The sequence below is a fragment of the Rhinoraja longicauda genome, chromosome 13 (assembly GCF_053455715.1).
Source record: "Rhinoraja longicauda isolate Sanriku21f chromosome 13, sRhiLon1.1, whole genome shotgun sequence".
NCBI lineage: Eukaryota > Metazoa > Chordata > Chondrichthyes > Rajiformes > Arhynchobatidae > Rhinoraja > Rhinoraja longicauda.
Window position 1 is genome coordinate 45,956,543 of NC_135965.1, and position 18,667 is coordinate 45,975,209.

Sequence of the window (18,667 nt, forward strand, 5' to 3'; positions counted from 1 at the left end):
CGCCAGAGACCCGGGTTCGATCCCCACTACAGGTGCTGTCTGTACGGAGTTTGTACGTTCTCCCCGTGACCAGCGTGGGTTTTCTCCGGGTGCTCCGGTTTCCTCCCGCATCCCAAAGATGTGCAGGTTTGTAGGTTAATTGGCTTCTGTAAATATTCCGTAGTGAGTATGATGGGGATAGCATACAACTAGTGTGAATGGTCGGTGCGGACTCAGTGGGCTGAAGGGCCTGTTTCCATGCTGTATCTCTGAACTAAACTCAATTAAACTAATATCAAATCAAAATGAGTTTAGTTCTATGTTATCCCACTCTCCCATTCACTCCCTACACACTAGGGGCAGTTTACAGAGGCCAACGAAACTACAAAACTGCACGTCTTTGGGATGTGGGATGAACCTGGTGCGCCCAGAGGAAATCCTCGTGATTACAGGGAGAACGTGCAAACTCTGCAAAGACAGCACCGGAGGCCAGGATTGAACCCGGGTCTCTGGCACTGTGAGGCAGAGGCTCTACCAGCCACACCACCACTGCATACTTTAATTTATTTTTAATATCTACACTGTTTTCAATGAAACTGAGGGATCTCCACCGTTTGAATTAACAACCAAAAGCCACTGTGACTAGAACAAAAGAAGCATAGAATGATGAACAACCTCGGAAGACCAATCTCAACCTGGTCCTCCTCCATTGTGGAATCCCACTTGTCTATGAGTTGTGGTGTAAGAAGTCTTTCCAATTCCACGAGATCGGCTCCTTCATCTGGAAGTGCCAGGATTATACTGACTTCATCTCCGCTGTAAGGCAGTTCCAAGACCTGATATCTCATCTCACCTGCCGTAAAATAGCCTGCAAATGGATAAAGCATGAAACGCTTAATATAATCGAGAGAGACAAGAATCCTGCCGTAACCTGATCTGCCAGTTCTTATAGAAACATATAAAATGGGCATCTTATAGAAACATATAAACTTCTTAAGGGCTTGGACAGGCTAGATGCAGGAAAAATGTTCCTGATGTTGGGGGAGTCCAGAAGCAGGGGTCACAGTTTAAGAATAAGGAGTAGGCAGTTTAGGATTGAGATGAGGAAAAGAAATTTCACCCAGAGAGTTGTGAATCTGTGGAATTCTCTGCCACAGAAGGCAGTGGAGGCCAATTCACTGAATGTTTTCAAGAGAGAGTTAGATATAGCTCATAGGGCTATTTTGTTCTAAAGCAGGAACAGGGTACTGATTCTGGACGATCAGCCATGATCACGGTGAATGGCGGTGCTGGCTCGAAGGGCCGAATGGCCTACTCCTGCACCTATTTTCTACGTTTCTGTATTTCTAACCTGACGTCAAAAGCCAAGCCGGAATCATGATACGAACATAAAACACTCGAATTCTGAAGAAGGGTCCTGATCCAAAACGTCACCTATCCATGTTCTCCAGAGATGCTGCCTGACCCGCTGAGATACTCCTGCACTCTGTGTCCTTTCATTCAAAATCCTTCCATTAACCAGAAATCTGAAAGTAATGAGGTACATAGACTTGATGGGCTGAATGGCCTGATTCTACTCCTATCACTTATGACCTTAGACAGATGACTCAAAGCTTTGTTGTTCTGCACCTTTCAGCTCCAAAAAATAATAATTGAACCCAGGCAGGGTGTAGGATCATCCAAATGTTAATAAATGTAGTTCTGGCATGACTAATGATAGGACCGGAATATTTAAAATAAAGAATGGACCAAGCATTTCCCTGAGGAGTGAAAATATAAATTAGGCTTTGAAGAATGAGGGAGCATGTGACAGTGAACTAGGTTAGATACCAATGCATTTTTATCTTTTTGAAGATGGTTTAGAGATACAGCGTGGAAACAGGTCCTTCGGCCCACCGGGTCCGCGCCGACCAGCGATCCCCACACATTAACACTACCCTACACCCACTAGGGACAATTTTTACATTTACCATTTACCCAAGCCAATTAACCTGCAAACCTGTACAATAGACAATAGGTGCAGGAGGAGGCCATTCAGCCCTTCGAGCCAGCACCACCATTATTCAATGTGATCATGGCTGATCATTCTCAATGAGTACCCCGGTTCCTGCCTTCTCCCCATACCCCCTGACTCCGCTATCCTTAAGAGCTCTATCTAGCTCTCTCTTGAATGCATTCAGAGAATTGGCCTCCACTGCCTTCTGAGGCAGAGAATTCCACAGATTCACAACTCTGACTGAATTTTTTTTTCCTCATCTCAGTTCTAATTGGCCTACCCCTTATTCTTAAACTGTGGCCCCTTGTTCTGGACTCCCCCAACATTGTACGTCTTTGGAGTGTGTGAGGAAAGCGAAGATCTCGGAGAAAACCCACGCAGGTCATGGGGAGAACGTACAAACTCCGTACAGACAGCATCCGTGGTCAGGTTTGAACCCAGGTCTCCGGCGCTGCATTCGCTGTAAGGCGGCAACTCTACCGCTGCGCCACCGTGACCGCCCTTAACCAGAAATCCAAAAGTAATGAGTAATGCTCATAGACCTTTGCAATAAGTTTCTTGTTTGTGAAGTGAATGAAGATTCAGACTTAAGAAGATGAAGACTTAAAGAGTGGCAAAATGTTCATCCAGGAAGCTGTTAATGTCAGACTCAAGTATATTTTTTAATATCTATAATAGGAGCATGTACAGCAGAATGTAAAACGTTTTCAACCTAGTGTAGATGATGCATAGACACAAAATGTTGGGATAACTCAGCAGGGACAGGCAGCATCTCTGGAGAGAAGGAATGGGTGACGTTTCAGGTTGAGACCCTTCTTCAGATGATGCATGTTGGTCGGCGTGGGCAAGTTGGACCGAACGGCCAGTTTCCACGCTGTATAACTAGCTCAAAAAACGTACGCTCCGTGAGATATTTATTTTGTACGAGATAATAATTGCAATAAAATATTTATTTTCTTGTTAATATTTACCAAATCTACACATCGCCTGTTGGTGCATCATTGGAACTTCCACAACAGAACCGTCCTCCTTGTAAAACTCCATCCGTCTTGTGTTCTGTGAATTAAATGCATGTTTCCATGTCCCCTTGAAGTAAATGGCGTTAACCAAAACTAGTTTTGTCAGTGGGCTGAAAGAATGACTTGAGACCAAGTTTTTGACTTTGCCTGAAAGGAAAAGACGATTAGATATTTTGTGCGAAAATAAGCTAAGATCATAATTGCAATTTATAACGACATGGAAAAGGTGCAGCCACTAATCACAAGGAAGATCAGGTCGATGCACAGAGTCTTTTGCCCAGATTAGGGGAATCGAGGACCAGAGCACATAGGCTCAAGGTTCAAGGTGAAGGGGGAATAGATTTAATAGGAATCCGAGGGGTAACCTTCACACAAAGGGTGGTGGGTGTATAGAACAAGCTGCCAGAGGAGGTAATTGAGGTAGGGACTATCCCATCATTTAAGAAACAGTTGGACAGGTACATGGATAGGACAGGTTTGGAGGGATAATGGACTAAGCACAGGCAAGTGGGACTGGTGTAGCTGGAACGTTGTTGGCCGGTGTGGGCGAGTTGGGCCGAAGGGCCTGTTTCCACACTGTATCACTCTATGACTCTATCAAACCCATTGTCCTCAGTTCCCTCTGTACGCCCCCCCCCCCCCATCACATATCGCATGTGATGCTATGGCGTAGCGGTGGAGTTGCTGCCTTACAGCGCCAGAGACGAGGATTCGATCCTGACTACGGGTGCTGTCTGTACAGAGTTTGTACGTTCTTCCCGTGACCTGCTTAGGTTTTCTCTGGGTGCTCTGGTTTCCTCCCACACTCCAAAGACGTACAGGTTTGTAGGTTAATTGGCTTTGGTATAATTGTAAATTGTCCCTAGTGTGTGTCGGGCAGTGTTCGTGTGCGGGGATCGCTGGTCGGCGTGGACTCAGTGGGCTGAAGGGCCTGTTTCTGCGCTGTATCTCTAAATTCTAAAGATTCATTTCCTGCTCTTTCTGAAGTTTTTCTTTGTATCTTGGTATCTCTAAACTAAACATCTTTCTTTCTGGATATTTATCCAAACTGGGGGAAGCAGCTAAGGAACAACACCTTGTCCAGGTTAAGAGGTCCACATCTGACCGGTGGAGAGGGTTGCCAACTTTCTCACTCCCAAATAAGGGACAAAAAGTGACGTCACCACCCCGCGCCCCACGTGACTTCACCGAGCCAGCGGCCACGTGCTCCCGCTGCACCAATGGCGGCCGCCCGGCCCGGGAGGCGGGTTGCTACGTAACCTCCGTTAGGCGGTGCCCGGGCCTCCGGGCCTACACTGTCCCCCGGGCCTACAGTATCCAGGCCTACACTGTCCGGGCTTACATTGTCCTGGCCTACATTGTCCTGGCCTACACTGTCCGGGCCTACACTGTCCGGGCCTACACTGTCCGGGCCTACAGCGCCTCCCGGGCCTAATACGAGACAAGGGCGGTCCCGTATGGAACAAGCCAATTTAGCCCAATATACACCATCCCAGGCTAATACGGGACAGTTGGCAACCCTACCGGTGGACCTATTTGATAGTTTGCTTGCCCACAAGGCTGAAGCTTTTTCTCCCAGGGTGGAAATGTCCAACGTTAGAAGGCATGGCTGTAAGGAAAGGGGAAACTTTAATGGAAATGTGCGGGGAAAGTTGTTTTACACAGAGGGTGGTGGGTGCCTGGAATGCATTGCCATGGTTGGTGGTGGAGGCAGATACGATAGTGGTATTTAAGAGGCTTTTAGATCGGCAGATGGAAGTCCAAGGAACAGCGGGATATGGATCATGTACAGGTGGATGAGATCAAAGGATAGACTCCAAAATGCTGGAGTAACTCAGCGGGTCAGGCAGCAGAGTTCACTGGAGAGAAGGAATGGGTAACATTTTGGGTCGAGACCCTTCTTCAGACTGAGATTCAGGGGAGAGGGAGACAGAGATATGGAAGGGTAAGGTGTGAAAACAAAATATCAAAGGGGGCAAATGACCAAGGAAATGTAGAATGGTAAGGGTAAGGTGACAACGAGACACACAATCAGCAATATTTAATCAGGAGGACAGTGAAACTAGTCGGAGAATTATGATGGGGGGAGGGACGGAGGGCGAGGGAAAGCAAGGGTTACTTGAAATTAGAGGAGCGAAATATGAGGTGCTGTTCCTCCAATTTGCGTTGGGCCTCACTCTGACAATGGAGGAGGCCCAGGACAGAAAGGTCAGTGGGAATGGGAGTGGGGGAGTTAAAGTGTTGAATAACCGGGAGATCAGGTAGGTTGAGGCGGACTGAGCGGAGGTGTTCAGCGAAACGATCGCCGAGCCAGCGCTTGGTCTCGCCGATATACAGGAGTCCACACCTGGAACTGCGGATACAGTAGATGAGGTTGGCTGTGTGTGAATGCTTGGCAATGTCTCTGACATTGTGTGGGAAATAAATAACTGTTCTTATTGCCATAAGATAACACTGGATAAACAGCTCACCAATTCTGTCTGTGGGAAATACACAGATGCATTGGGTCCTTAAAATTTCACTTTTAAATTTCACTTTCTGAATTATTTTTTTTCGGCTGGGCTAACGCGCTTTAGAACGAATGAGTAAATTGAATTTTAAGTTGAATTACATAACTAGCTGACACAGCAAAAAAACAATATTGATCGTGTAGAAATAAGAACACAAATGCTTAGAATAAAAACGACAACATAGCTAAATTATACCTAATCCCAGATAGAAAACCAACCATCTTAGTTTAGTTTGGGTTAAAGATACAGCACGAAAACAGGCCCTTCAGCCCACCGAGTCCATGCCGGCCAACAATCACCCATCCACTAGTTCTATCCGACACAGTAGGGGCAATTTACAGAAGCAAATTAACCTACAAACATGTACGTCTACGGAGTGTGGGAGGAAGCCAGATCTCCCGAAGAAAACCCTCACAGAAGAACGTGCAAACTCCGCACAGACAGCACCCAGAGTCAGGATCGAACCCGAGTCTCTAGCGCTGCAAGGCAGCAACTTTACCGCCGCGCCACCGTGCCACCCTGACTTCTCCGTTTATTGTAATGCTATAAACAGCTGATATTTCCGCAGCAACATCACAGCAACATCACTCTGGGCAGTCATGATCATCACCGCTGAAGTGACACAACAGCTGATCATTCTGGAGCTGACGGTGCCCTGGGACGAGCGTATGGTAGAAGCAAATGAGAGGAAACGCGCAAAGTACCAGGAGCAGGTGGGGATGTGCCGGGAGGGAGGCTGGAAGACACGCTATGAACCCATAGCGGTGGGCTGTAGAGGCTTTGCAGGACGCTCACTCTGCAAAGTCCTCAACCAATTGGGCATTACGGGGCTGGCAAAGAAGAGGGCCATTCAATCCATGAGTGAAGCCGCAGAGAAAGCCACGAGATGGCTTTGGATTGAGAGGGCTGATCCGTGGGCCGTTGCTGCTGGGACGCAAGTCAGGGCCTGTTCAACCCTGGCTGGGTCGCCTGGGCGAGGGTGGGTGTCTGATGTTGCGAGACCCGAAACACCCCATGACCCCAGGTCACATCACTGAGGATGCGTCCCAGTGCATCCAGAAGATGTATCTTGCACACTGTAATTATATTCAGAAAAATAATACCGTGAGCAGAAAATAACTGCCTCTTACCACTGGTCTGATTAGCTATCCACTTATTAATGATGTTGGCAGTGGATGAGGATTCTTGAAAATTCACTGTCCTTGCGGCACTATCAAAGAATTCCTGGATGCCATGGAGGTATTGTTGAGAAGGACTGTATCCATCTTGAATGTAAAGTGCATTGGCAAGTTTTAACTGATATTTCTCACTGTTGGCGGAGATGATGTTTGATTGCTTTATCAACATAGAAAATTCCTCCCCTAAAATTAGAATCACAGTACTTGAGAATGTAGCAGATACTGGAAAATAAACATTTTATATTACATTCAAAAAGGATAGCAATTATTCATGCAATTGCAAATTTACTTTTAATATAGATTGTGGAGACACAGGGAACTGCAGATGCTGGAATGTTGATCAAAATACAAAGTGCTGGAGGAACTCAATGGGTCAGGCAGCATCTCATAAGTTCATAAGTTATAGGAGTGGAATTAGGCCATTCGGCCCATCAAGTCCACTCCGCCATTCAATCATGGCTGATCTATCTCTCCCTCTCAACCCCATTCTCCTGCCTTCTCCCCATAACCCCTGACACCCTGTACTGATCAAGGGGAGGGAATGGAATGAAGGAAATGGACAGCCAATGTTTCAGGCCATTCTGAAGTAGGATTCCGACCCAAAACATTGCCTGTCCCCAGATGCTGCCTGACCCATTGACAGCCTCCAGCATTTTGTGTAGGAAAAAAAAACTGCAGATGCTGGTTTAAATTATTATTCTGTTACATTGTGAGCCAGATGCAATGGGATTTCATTCAAATATGTACTTGTCTGGTGTATAGTTTTGAATAACAATAAAAAAATTAATTAAAAAATAAAAAAATAAAAAAATCGAAGGTGGACACAAAATGCTCAGCGAGTCAGCACTAATTAGAGGAACAGCACCTCATATTTCGCTTGGGTAGTTTACACCCCGGCGGTATGAACATTGACTTCTCTAACTTCAGATGGTCCTTGCTTCTCCTCTCTATCCCCTCCCCTTCCCAGTTCTCCCACCAGTCTTACTGTCTCTGACTACATTCTATCTTTGTCCCGCCCCCTCCTCTGACATCAGTCTGAAGAAGGGTCTCGACCCCGAAACGCCACCCATTCCTTCTCTCCCGAGAGGCTGCCTGACCTGCTGAGTTACTCCAGCATTGTGTGTTTTGCTCAATATCAGTCATGTTTTTGACGATTGGCAGATTAGCGTTCTGGTGATTGATCACTGTTAACCTGAAATGTAACATTCGTTTTTCTCCTCATTGAGAGTAATAATAAAGATTATTATTCAATGATAATCTTCATTGGTTTATTTAATCAAATAGCAATTTAAGAGATTTAAGGATTTAAGAGAGAGTTAGATAGAGCTCTAGGGGCTAGTGGAATCAAGGGATATGGAGAGAAGGCAGGCACGGGTTATTGATTGTGGATGATCAGCCATGATCACAATGAATGGTGGTGCTGGCTCGAAGGGCCAAATGGCCTCCTTCTCCACCTATTTTCTATGTTTCTATGTTTCTAACACACTGAGTATTTCCAGCATTTTCTGTCTTTACTTCCAATTTACACCATCTTCAGTTCTTTTTTTGTGCTTGTTTGACCTACCTTCGTGTCCTTTATCAAAGTGCAAAGCTTTCCTTAACTGCCGTAAAGTTGTTCCTCTCCCACCCAGTGCGATCATGGCGAGGCCAACACTGATAGACGTGGGCGAACAAATAATATTTCCGTTCTTCCTCGCGGAGCGAACAGCATGGTAGAGATCGACTGTAAATCCCATTGTGATATCCCAGTGAAGGGAGGCCAAACTGCAATCTGCCACCTCTGCACAGAGGCAGAGCAGACTACCGAATAATAGTATTCTCATCACTGCGGAAGATATATAAAGAAGACACTTGAAGATGCGTTGCTAAAAATCAGCATTGCAGCATTGAAGCGGTCCCAAGAGAATGTGGTTAGGAGGGAGAAATAGGTCAGCCATGATTGAATGGCAGAGTAGGCTTGATGGGCCGAATGGCCTAAATCTGCTCCTGTCACTGTTGACCTTCCTTACGATCTAATAATCTCCGCCCTGTAGATGAATGAGCAGGAGAACTAATGTTTCCACAAAAATCATCTCTTAAAATGTTATTGCTGAAATAGTTGCGACTTAGTGTAGCTCAGTTTAGAGACACAGCATAGAAACCGCCCACTGAGTCCACTCCGGCCATCAACCACCCATTCACACTTGTATACTATCCCACTTTCCCATACTTTAGTTTTAGTTTAGTTCAGAGATACAGCGTGGAAACAGGCCCTTCGGCCCACCGAGTTCGCTCTGATCAGCGATCCCCGCACACCAACACTACCCTGTACACTATCCGGACAACTTACATTTACACCAAGCCAATTAACCTACAAACCTGCACGTCTTTGGAGTGTGGGTGGAAACCAGAGCTCCCGGAGAAAACCCACGCAGGTCACGGGGAGAACGTACAAACTCCATACAGACAGCGCCCGCAGTCAGGATCGAACCCGGGTCTCTGGCGCTGTGGGGCAGCAACTCTACTGAGCCGCCCCATCCTCTGCCAAGACATTAGGAGCAGTTTTAGAGGTGAGGGGGAAGCCGGAGCACCCAGAGGAATCCCACGTGGTCACAGGGAGAATGTGCAAAGTTCACACAAATGACATCCGTAGGTCAGGATTGAACCCGGGTCTCTGGTACTGTGAGGCAGCAACTCTACCACATGCGGCACTGTGCTGCCCTAATGATAACACGGTACACATTTATACACCTCGATCAAGAATAAAATTAGGTAAGAATCCGATAAATTAAAAAATGCATCGTGTTTTGAAGGAAATAGTTATGCAGCAAGATATATTTTTCAACCTCAGATGTAGAGCATTACCAGAAAAGTCATAGACACTCTCCTTTTTACAGAGACTGACTGCACAACTTATTTTCACTTCAGGCAATTTTAGAACTACTTCTGAACGAGCAGAAATGGAGGTGAGAATGCTGTAAGTGTGAAGCAACTGGAAATCCAAATGGCGTATCTGAATCTGTTCAACTGTAAATTTAAGAGGTCATTAATTTTACACAGTGCAGTAAATGTAGATTACAAATATAACACTAACAGAAGTATTATACATACAAATACTTGGTTTAATATTCCTCTACCTGTTGCCTGCATACTTGCTTTGATATTATGGCCCACCGGGCAGCTTTTGGCAATCTTGTTGTCAGCAATGTCTAATGCTAGTGATGTATTAATTCCCAAGCACCTGTTACATAGAAGACTTCAAGGACATAAACACAGAAGCAGATTTTTTTTTGTCAGTAACATGCAACCTTCAAAGTAGAAATGGTAGGAAAACAAGCACGTAGAATCAAAGGGAACTGGCCTTTACCCCAACTCTCCCATGCCGACCAAAATGCCCCATCTAAGCGGAGTTTCAGTTTAGTCTATTGTCACGTGTACCGAGGTACAGTGAAAAGCTTTTGTTGCGTGCTAACCAGTCAGCGGAAAAACAACACATGATTACATCATGATTACATCGGCGATCGCTTCGCTGAACACCTGCGCTCGGTCCGCATTGACCAAACTGATCTCCCGGTGGCCGAGCACTTCAACTCCCCCTCCCATTCCCAGTCTGACCTTTCTGTCATGGGCCTCCTCCAGTGCCATAGTGAGGCCCACCGGAAATTGGAGGATATTTCGCCTGGGCAGTTTGCAGCCCAGTGGTATGGACATCAACTTCTCCAACTTTAGATAGTTCCTCTGTCCCTCCCTTCCCCTCCTCCTTCCCAGATCTCCCTCTATCTTCCTGTCTCCACCTATATCCTTCCTTTGTCCCGCCCCCCTGACATCAGTCTGAAGAAGGGTCTCGACCCGAAACGTCACCCATTCCTGCTCTCCCGAGATACTGCCTGACCTGCTGAGTTACTCCAGCATTTTGTGAATAAATCGATTTGTACCAGCATCTGCAGTTATTTTCTTATATGCATTTTTTTTTTTTTTTTTTTTTTTAAATCAAAAAATACGTTATTCAAATAATAAATATCATTCACAAAACATATTCTTAAACAAGCCCATCCGACATTTCCGGAGGTTACATTTGATACGGACATTCACTTAGACATTTACTTACATTTAGACATTTACCCAGTATCCCTTATTTGGAGGGGCATCTCTCTCCACCACACCCTGCCCCCCCCCCCCCATGTCCAGCAGCGGAAGGACCCTAGACTGTGGTCCTCCCCCACAGGGCCTGGCGTTGGCTGCACCAAGCTTCAGAGCGTCCCTCAGCACGTACTCCTGCAGTCTGCAGTGGGCCAGTCGGCAACATTCCTTGACGGACAGGTCGCTCCGCTGGGTGGCCAACAAAGCTCGGGCAGACCAAAGAGCATCTTTCACCGAGTTGATGACCTTCCAGCAGCACTCGATGTCTGTCTCCGAATGCGTCCCTGGGAACAGTCCGTAGAGCACAGAGTCCTCTGTGACGGAGCTGCTCGGAATGAATCGTGACAGGGACCCCTGCAGACCTCTCCAGACTCTCCTGGCAAATCCACACTCTGTGAAGAGGTGGGCCACCGTCTCCTCTCCGTTGCAGCCATCCCGAAGGCAGCGTGCGCTGGTAGTGAGGTTCCGGCGGTGCAGGAAGGATCTGACTGAGAGGGCTCCCCTCACCGCCAGCCAAGCCAGGTCTTGGTGCTTGTTGGTGAGTTCTGGCGATGAGGTATTTTGCCAGACAACCTGGGCAGTCTGCTCTGGGAACCACGCCACAGGATCCATGGAGTCAATCCTCTGCAGTGCCTGCAGGACGTTCCGTGCTGACCACTGCCCGATGGACTTGTGGTCAAAGGTGTTGGTCCGGAAGAACCTGTCCACAAACGACAGATGGTTCGGCAATGTCCAGCTGACTGGCACATTGCGTGGCATCTGCGCCAGGCCCATCCTTCGCAACACCGGGGACAGGTAGAACCTCAGCAGGTAGTGGCATTTGGTGCCCACGTGCCTTGGCTCTATGCTCCGCCTGATGCAGCCACACACGAAGGTGGCCATCAGAATGAGGGCGACGTTGGGCACGCTTTTACCCCCGTTGTCTGCCGACTTGTGCATTGTGGCTCGTCGCACCCGGTCCATCGCCGACCCCCAGATGAAGCGGAAGACGGCCCGGGTGATCCCCTTGGCGTGGGAGGGAGGGACGGGCCACACTTGCGCCAAGTACAGCAGCCCCGAGAGCACCTCACACCTGATGACCAGGTTTTTCCCCGTGATGGAGATGGAGCGCTGCTTCCACAGCTCCAGCTTCTTCCCCACCCTGGCTATCCACTCCAGCCAATTTTTGTTACATGCCCCAGCCTTCCCGAACCAGATCCCCAGCACCTTCAGGAAGTCAGGCTTGATGGTGAAGGGGATGGAAGATCGGTCGGGCCAGTTGCCAAAGAGCATGGCCTCGCTCTTTCTGCGGTTTACCCTGGCCCCCGTGGCCAACTCAAACTGGTCGCAGACGCTGATCAGTCTGCGGACCGACCCTGGATCCGAGCAGAAGACGGCGACATCGTCCATGTACAGGGAGGCCTTGACCTGAGTGCCCCCACTGCCTGGCAGTGTCACTCCTCTTATGCTCGCATCCTTCCTGATGGATTCGGCAAAGGGTTCAATGCAACAGACGAACAAGACAGGGGAGAGAGGGCAACCCTGCCTGACTCCAGACCTGACGGGGAAGCTGTCTGATTCCCACCCATTAATTTGGACTGCACTACAGATATCGGTGTAGAGCAGTTGTATCCACTTCCTGATTCCCTCCCCAAAGCCCATTTTGGAGAGCACGTCCCTCATGTACGTGTGCGATATCCTGTCGAAGGCCTTCTCCTGGTCCAAGCTGACCAGGCAGGCATCCACCCGTCTGTCCTGCACGTAGGCAATGGTGTCTCTCAGCAGCACCAGGCTGTCTGAGATTTTCCTGCCAGGTACATCACAGGTTTGGTCCGGGTGGATCACCTGTCCCAGAGCAGACTTGATCCGGTTGGCGATGGCCTTAGACAGGATCTTGTAGTCTACATTTAACAATGTGATGGGTCTCCAATTCCTTATGTCATTCATCTCCCCCTTCTGCTTGTAGATCAAGGTGATGCTGCCCTTCCTCATTGAGTCTGACATGCTGCCGGCTAGAAGTATATCGTTGTACACTTCCAGCAGGTCCGGGCCCACCCAGTCCCACAGAGCCGAGTACAACTCTGCCGGTAAGCCATCGCCACCGGGAGTTTTACTCGAGTCAAAGGAACGGATGGAGCCAGTCAGCTCCTCCAGGGTCAGTGGTTGGTCCAGACTCTCCCGCTTGCTGTCGTCCAAGACTTCCATGATGGAGGACAGGAAGTTCTGGGAGGCGGTGCTGTCTGTGGTCTTTACATCGTACAGATCCTTATAAAAGGATCTGCAGATCTTGAGCATGTCTGACTGCGAGGATGTTACCGAGCCGTCCTCTTCCCTAAGGCTTTTGATCACAGAGCTCCCCCTGTGAACCTTATGGAAGAAGTAACGTGAGCACGTCTCATCCTGCTCAAGATGGCGGACCCTGGACCGGAAGATGATCTTGGAGGATTCAGAGGTAAAGAGCCGAGCTTGCCGGCCCTTCAACTCTCTCAGTTCCTCCCTCACATCACATGCAGAAGGAGCAGTTGCTGCAAATCTGTCTGGAGTTGACACAATTCCCTCTTACCCTGTCTTGCTCTCTGGACACCTTTGGAGACGAAGAACTTCTTGATGTTCTCCTTTGTTGCCTCCCACCAGAGTGTCGGGGAGTCAAAGAGGGGCCCCGCAGTTCTCCAACATGTGTAGTCCCTCTTTAGCTCCTCAACGTTCTCCGGGGTCAACAGCTCCACGTTTAACTTCCACGTCCCTCTGCCCGCCTTCCGGTCCTCCTGTAGGTGACAGGTGGCCTGAAGGAGGCAGTGGTCAGAGAAGAACACCGGCGCGAGGTCGGTGTGTCTGACTGTGACGGCCCTCGATGTGAAGAGGAAGTTTATCCGGGACTGGGCTGAACCGTTCGGTCCTGACCAGGTGAACCGCGGCTGGGCTCCGCCTGCAGGGTCGCTGAAGGCGTCGCGCAGCTTTGCATCTTTGACCGTCTCCACCAGGAGTTTGGAGGTGCCGTCCAGTCTGTGGTTGGCACTGCCGGATCGTCCAGCCGCATCGATGATGCAGTTGAAGTCACCGGCCAGAACGAGCAGTCTAGACGTGGCCAGCAGCGGTGGGAGCTGCTGGAGGACGGCTAACCGCTCGCTCCGCCTGGGTGAGGCATACACATTAATCAGCCGGAGCGGAGAACCACGGTACATTACATCCACCACCAGGAGACGCCCCCCCACCACCTCCCTTACCTCAGTGATGGTGAAGCCCCCTCCCTGCAGCAAGATCCCCAGACCGGACGCACGACAATCATTGCCCCCCGACCATACCGACAGTCCGTGGGGCCACTATCGTGACCACCTCCGATAGCAGCGAAGGTGTGGCAGCCCGCACTCTTGTAGAAAAGTCACATCCGCCTTTACCTTGGCCAGGTACTGCAAGGCGGATACACATCGCGCAGTGCTCTTCACACTGCGCACGTTTAGGGATGCCAGTTTCAGCTCCATTGTCCTTTAGTGTTCCAGGCGATCCTCCCGCATGAACATCGTCTGGCTGAGTTCCTGCACATTTTTGTTGCACAGGTAGTGGTACAGGTTGGTGGCTTCCTCAGCACAGGGTGTATTTTCTGGCGAGGCCACTGCGCTGCTCCCGGTCTCCCGGAGCTGGGGCCCATTGGCCACTGCGCTGCTCCCAGTTTCCTGGAGCTGGGGCCCATTGGCCACTGCACTGCTCCCGGTCTCCCGGAGCTGGGGCCCATATAAGAACATTAGGTTGTGCAAGAACAGATACTACACTTGATCTTAGCCAAAAGGCCGAGAAGCGATCACTTGATCTTAGCCAAAAGACCATCGATTCTCCCCTGCCATATGCATGATTACAATCACTCCATTTACAGTGTATAGATACATGATAAGGGAATAATGGTTAGTGCAAGGTAAAGCAAGCAAAGTCCCATCAAGGATAGACTGAGGGTCATCAAAGGGGCAGATAGTAGTTCAGCACTGCTCTCTGGATGTAGTAGGATGGTTCAGTTGTCTGATAACAGCTGGGAAGAAACTGTCCCTGAATCTGGAGATTTGCATTTTCACACTTCTGTACCTTTTGCCCGATGGGAGAGGGGAGAAGAGGGAGTGGCCAGGGTGCGACTCGTCCTTGATTACTGCTGCTGGCCTTGCCGAGGCTGGAAGGGAGGATGGTTTGTGGGTTACACAGAGATACACAGAGATACACAGTAACGCAGAGATATAGAGATACACAGAGATATAGAGTTACACAGAGATATAGAGTTACACAGAGATATAGAGTTACACAGAGATATAGAGATACACAGAGATATAGAGTTACACAGAGATATAGTGTTACACAGAGATATAGAGTTACACAGAGATATAGAGTTACACAGAGATATAGTGTTACACAGAGATATAGTGTTACACAGAGATATAGAGTTACACAGAGATATAGAGTTACACAGAGATATAGTGTTACACAGAGATATAGTGTTACACAGAGATATAGAGTTACACAGAGATATAGAGTTACACAGAGATATAGTGTTACACAGAGATATAGAGTTACACAGTAACACAGAGATATGGAGTTACACGGAGTTACAGAGTTACACAGACAAGATCTTGGAGTTCAGAGTGGACCGGTTGGTGTATGAAGCCTACAAACTTTGGTCGAATTATATTTGCACAGCTGCATCACTTTTCTGATGCAAGTGAAAGTGGTTATGGTACTGTTTCGTATCTGAGACTGTAAAATGATGACAATGAAGTACATGCTGCATTCTGAATGGGGAAGGCCAGCGTGGCACCATTGAAGCAAATGACGATTCCCAGAATGGAGCTTGCAGACGCACTTAGCTGTCAGAACTGACATATTGCTGCAAAAAGAACTGCAGCTTAAGCTGGAGGAATCTACTTTCTGGACTGATAGCATGACAGAGCAAAGGGTTCTTTACATTTGTCACAAACAGGATCTATTTATAAGGGATGCTACTAATGAATCACAGTGGAAGTATACCAAGGAAAATCCTGCGGATGAAACCTCTAGTGGATTAACAGCAGACCGCTCCTTAAGCAGTAAGAGATGGATCAATGGGTCAGAGTTTCTCTGTAAACAATAAACAATAGGTGCAGGAGGAGGCCATTCGGCCCTCCGAGCCAGCACCGCCATTCAATGTGATCATGGCTGATCATTCTCAATCAGTACCCCGTTCCTGCCTTCTCCCCATACCCCCTGACTCCGCTATCCTTAAGAGCTCTATCTAGCTCTCTCTTGAATGCATTCAGAGAATTGGCCTCCACTGCCTTCTGAGGCAGAGAATTCCACCAGACCGAGAATGGCCAAAGTTTAACCTGGAGGCTGAGATCTCTGCTAATGATCCAGAAATCAAGCAAGACATCTTAGTGAACGCCATTATTAAGGACCCATTGGATTCAACAAACTAGTTAATTACCCATTTCTCTTGATGGAATAGGTTGAAGACTGTGGTGGCTTGGTTTCTTAAATTAAAAACAATGCTTTTGCAGTGGACTCGTATGAGAAAGGAAACTCGGGCTGCTATGAGTAGCTTTGAAACAGATCCTGGCAAGCTGAAAGAAAAGGTTGTCAAATAGATGCGTCTTTAAGGCATCATAAACAGCATTTATGTCCGGATAATCTTTTTAACTTTGTACAAAGTGGCTGCAAGCATCTCCTTATGTCAGAGAAGACCAGAAGACTCCAGAGCAGAATGAGGCCATTCTGCCCATCGTGTCTACTCCACCATTCAATCATGTCTCTCCCTCCTAACCCCATCCTCCTGCCATTTCCCCACAACCCCAGACACTCACTCTAATCAAGAATTTGGACAAAGACAGAGAAAGTGGGGAGAGAGATGGGAGCAGGACAAAGCCTGGCGAGTGATAGGTGGATACAGGCAAGAGGGGGTTGGCAGATGGATGGAGTAAGTGACAAAGGCTAGAGGTGAAAAGGTCGCGCAGCCGTAGAGTTGCTGCCTTATGGCGAATGCAGCGCCGGAGACTCAGGTTCGATCCTGACTACGGGCGCCGTCTGTAAGGAGTTTGTACGTTCTTCCCGTGACCTGCGTGGGTTTTCTCCGAGATCTTCGGTTTCCTCCCACACTCCAAAGACGTACAGGTATGTAGGTCAATTGACTGGGTAAATGTAAAAATTGTCCCTAGTGTGTGTAGGATAGTGTTAGTGTGCGGGGATCACTGGGCGGCACGGACTCGGTGGGCCGAAGGGCCTGTTTCCGCGCTGTATCTCTAAATCTAAAAAAAATCTAAATCCGAAATGTAAAGCCAGAGGGATGGATATGGGTGCAAGGGGAAGGAGAAAAATATAGTACTCAGGGAATGAGAAATGAGTGCACAGAGGGGGAGGAGCAGTGACTGAGGTGATGGGGAAGTGTGTACACCAGGGTGGGGGTGCGGTGTAAGAGGGAGTTCCATCAGTATGCTCATCTCCCTCTCACAGCCCCATATTTCTCTTTTACCCCCTTCATCCCCACCCTGCCCCATTACACCCGTATCCCTCCCCAAGCTTTACTTTTCACGCCTCCTCTCCTTCTGACACATTCTCACCCTTTCATCTCTAGCCTTTGTCACTTACTCCACAATCACCCCCCCTCCCCCACCTTAACTACCCATCACTTGCTAAGCTTTGCCTCACCCCACCTGACATTCCCAGCTTTCCTCCACTCCAGTCTGAAGGATTCCAACCAGACACATCTATCCATTTGCTCCACAGATGCTGCCTGACCCACAAAGTTCCTCCAGCACTGTTGCTTTTGTTCAAGATTCCAGCGTCCTGAATTGAAAGAACCTCAAATTTTAAAAACATATTTAGTTTAGACATAGTGGAAACAGGCCCTCTGGCCCACCGAGTCTGTCCGCACAATTAAACAATCACCCCGTACACTAGCACTATCCCACACACTAGGGACAGTTTCCTAAAATCAATTAACCTACAAATTTGAATGTCTTTGGCGTGTTGAAAGAAGCCAGAACGCCAAGAGAAGACCCACGTGGTCACGGATGAACGTACAAACTCTGTGCAGACAACACATGTTGTCAGGGTTGAACCCAGGTCTCGTGGCCATCAGGTGTCCACCCAATGGAGGTTCCACGTACTTCACCTACCAGACGTTCCATTCCTTCATACTCATGGCTGTGGTGAATGCAGACTACAACCTTCTGCACGTGCCGCGACCTCGAAAACAGAGCCGCGACCTCGAAAACTCACTTGGGAAAACAATTGTCCCGCCACTTATTTCCTCACGATTCAAGCACGGGCTGGCATGGTGGCGCAGCTGTAGAGTTGCTACCTTTTATCATAATCAAACTTTATTATCCAAGTATGTTTTGCAACATACGAGGAATTTCATTTGTCACACAGTCATACCAATAAAAGCAACAGAACACACAAGATACATTTTAACATGAACATCCACCACAGTGACTCCCCCACATTCCTCACTGTGATGGAAGTAAACAAAAATGTCACTCTTCCTTTCTTTGTCCCACCACGGTTGGGGGTCTCGAGCCTTCCGTTGACGGGGTGATCTTGGCTCCCATAGCTGGTAGTCGGGCCCTCCGTATCGGGGCAATCAAGCTCCCCGCGCCGGGCGATCTGACCCTGGGTCAGAGCTGGTCGAACCTTCCTCGTTCTTTGGAGCTTCCTGACATCAGTCTCTAACGGAAACTGCGAGCTCCTCGATGTTGGTCCATAGGCCGCAGTTGAAGCGTCGATCCCCGGCAAGGGTTCGCAGTCTGCGATGGTCAGTCCACGGCCCCGCTGTGGGTCTCAAATTCAGTTTCGAGCAAGGCCGCCAGCTCCATGATGTTAGGCCGCAGAGTGACTGGAGATACAATCTGGAAAACAAGGTAAAAGATTGAAAAAAGT

General features: G+C 48.5%; 1 protein-coding gene and 1 pseudogene across 1 annotated transcript in view; both read right to left on the reverse strand.

Annotated features, from left to right (window-relative positions):
• serpini1 (serpin peptidase inhibitor, clade I (neuroserpin), member 1) overlaps window positions 1–18,667 on the reverse strand; it is a 29,675-nt gene that overhangs the window by 7,059 nt on the left and 3,949 nt on the right. The window contains exons 2-7 of the mRNA XM_078409808.1: window positions 9,799–9,902; window positions 9,606–9,688; window positions 8,247–8,547; window positions 6,635–6,865; window positions 2,947–3,141; window positions 655–847 (exon numbers count right to left, since the gene is read on the reverse strand). Of these exons, the coding sequence (XP_078265934.1) occupies window positions 655–847; window positions 2,947–3,141; window positions 6,635–6,865; window positions 8,247–8,547; window positions 9,606–9,688; window positions 9,799–9,902 (1,107 nt within the window). The remainder of the gene's footprint in view (window positions 1–654; window positions 848–2,946; window positions 3,142–6,634; window positions 6,866–8,246; window positions 8,548–9,605; window positions 9,689–9,798; window positions 9,903–18,667) is intronic.
• LOC144599742 (U2 spliceosomal RNA) lies at window positions 14,495–14,577 on the reverse strand (annotated as a pseudogene).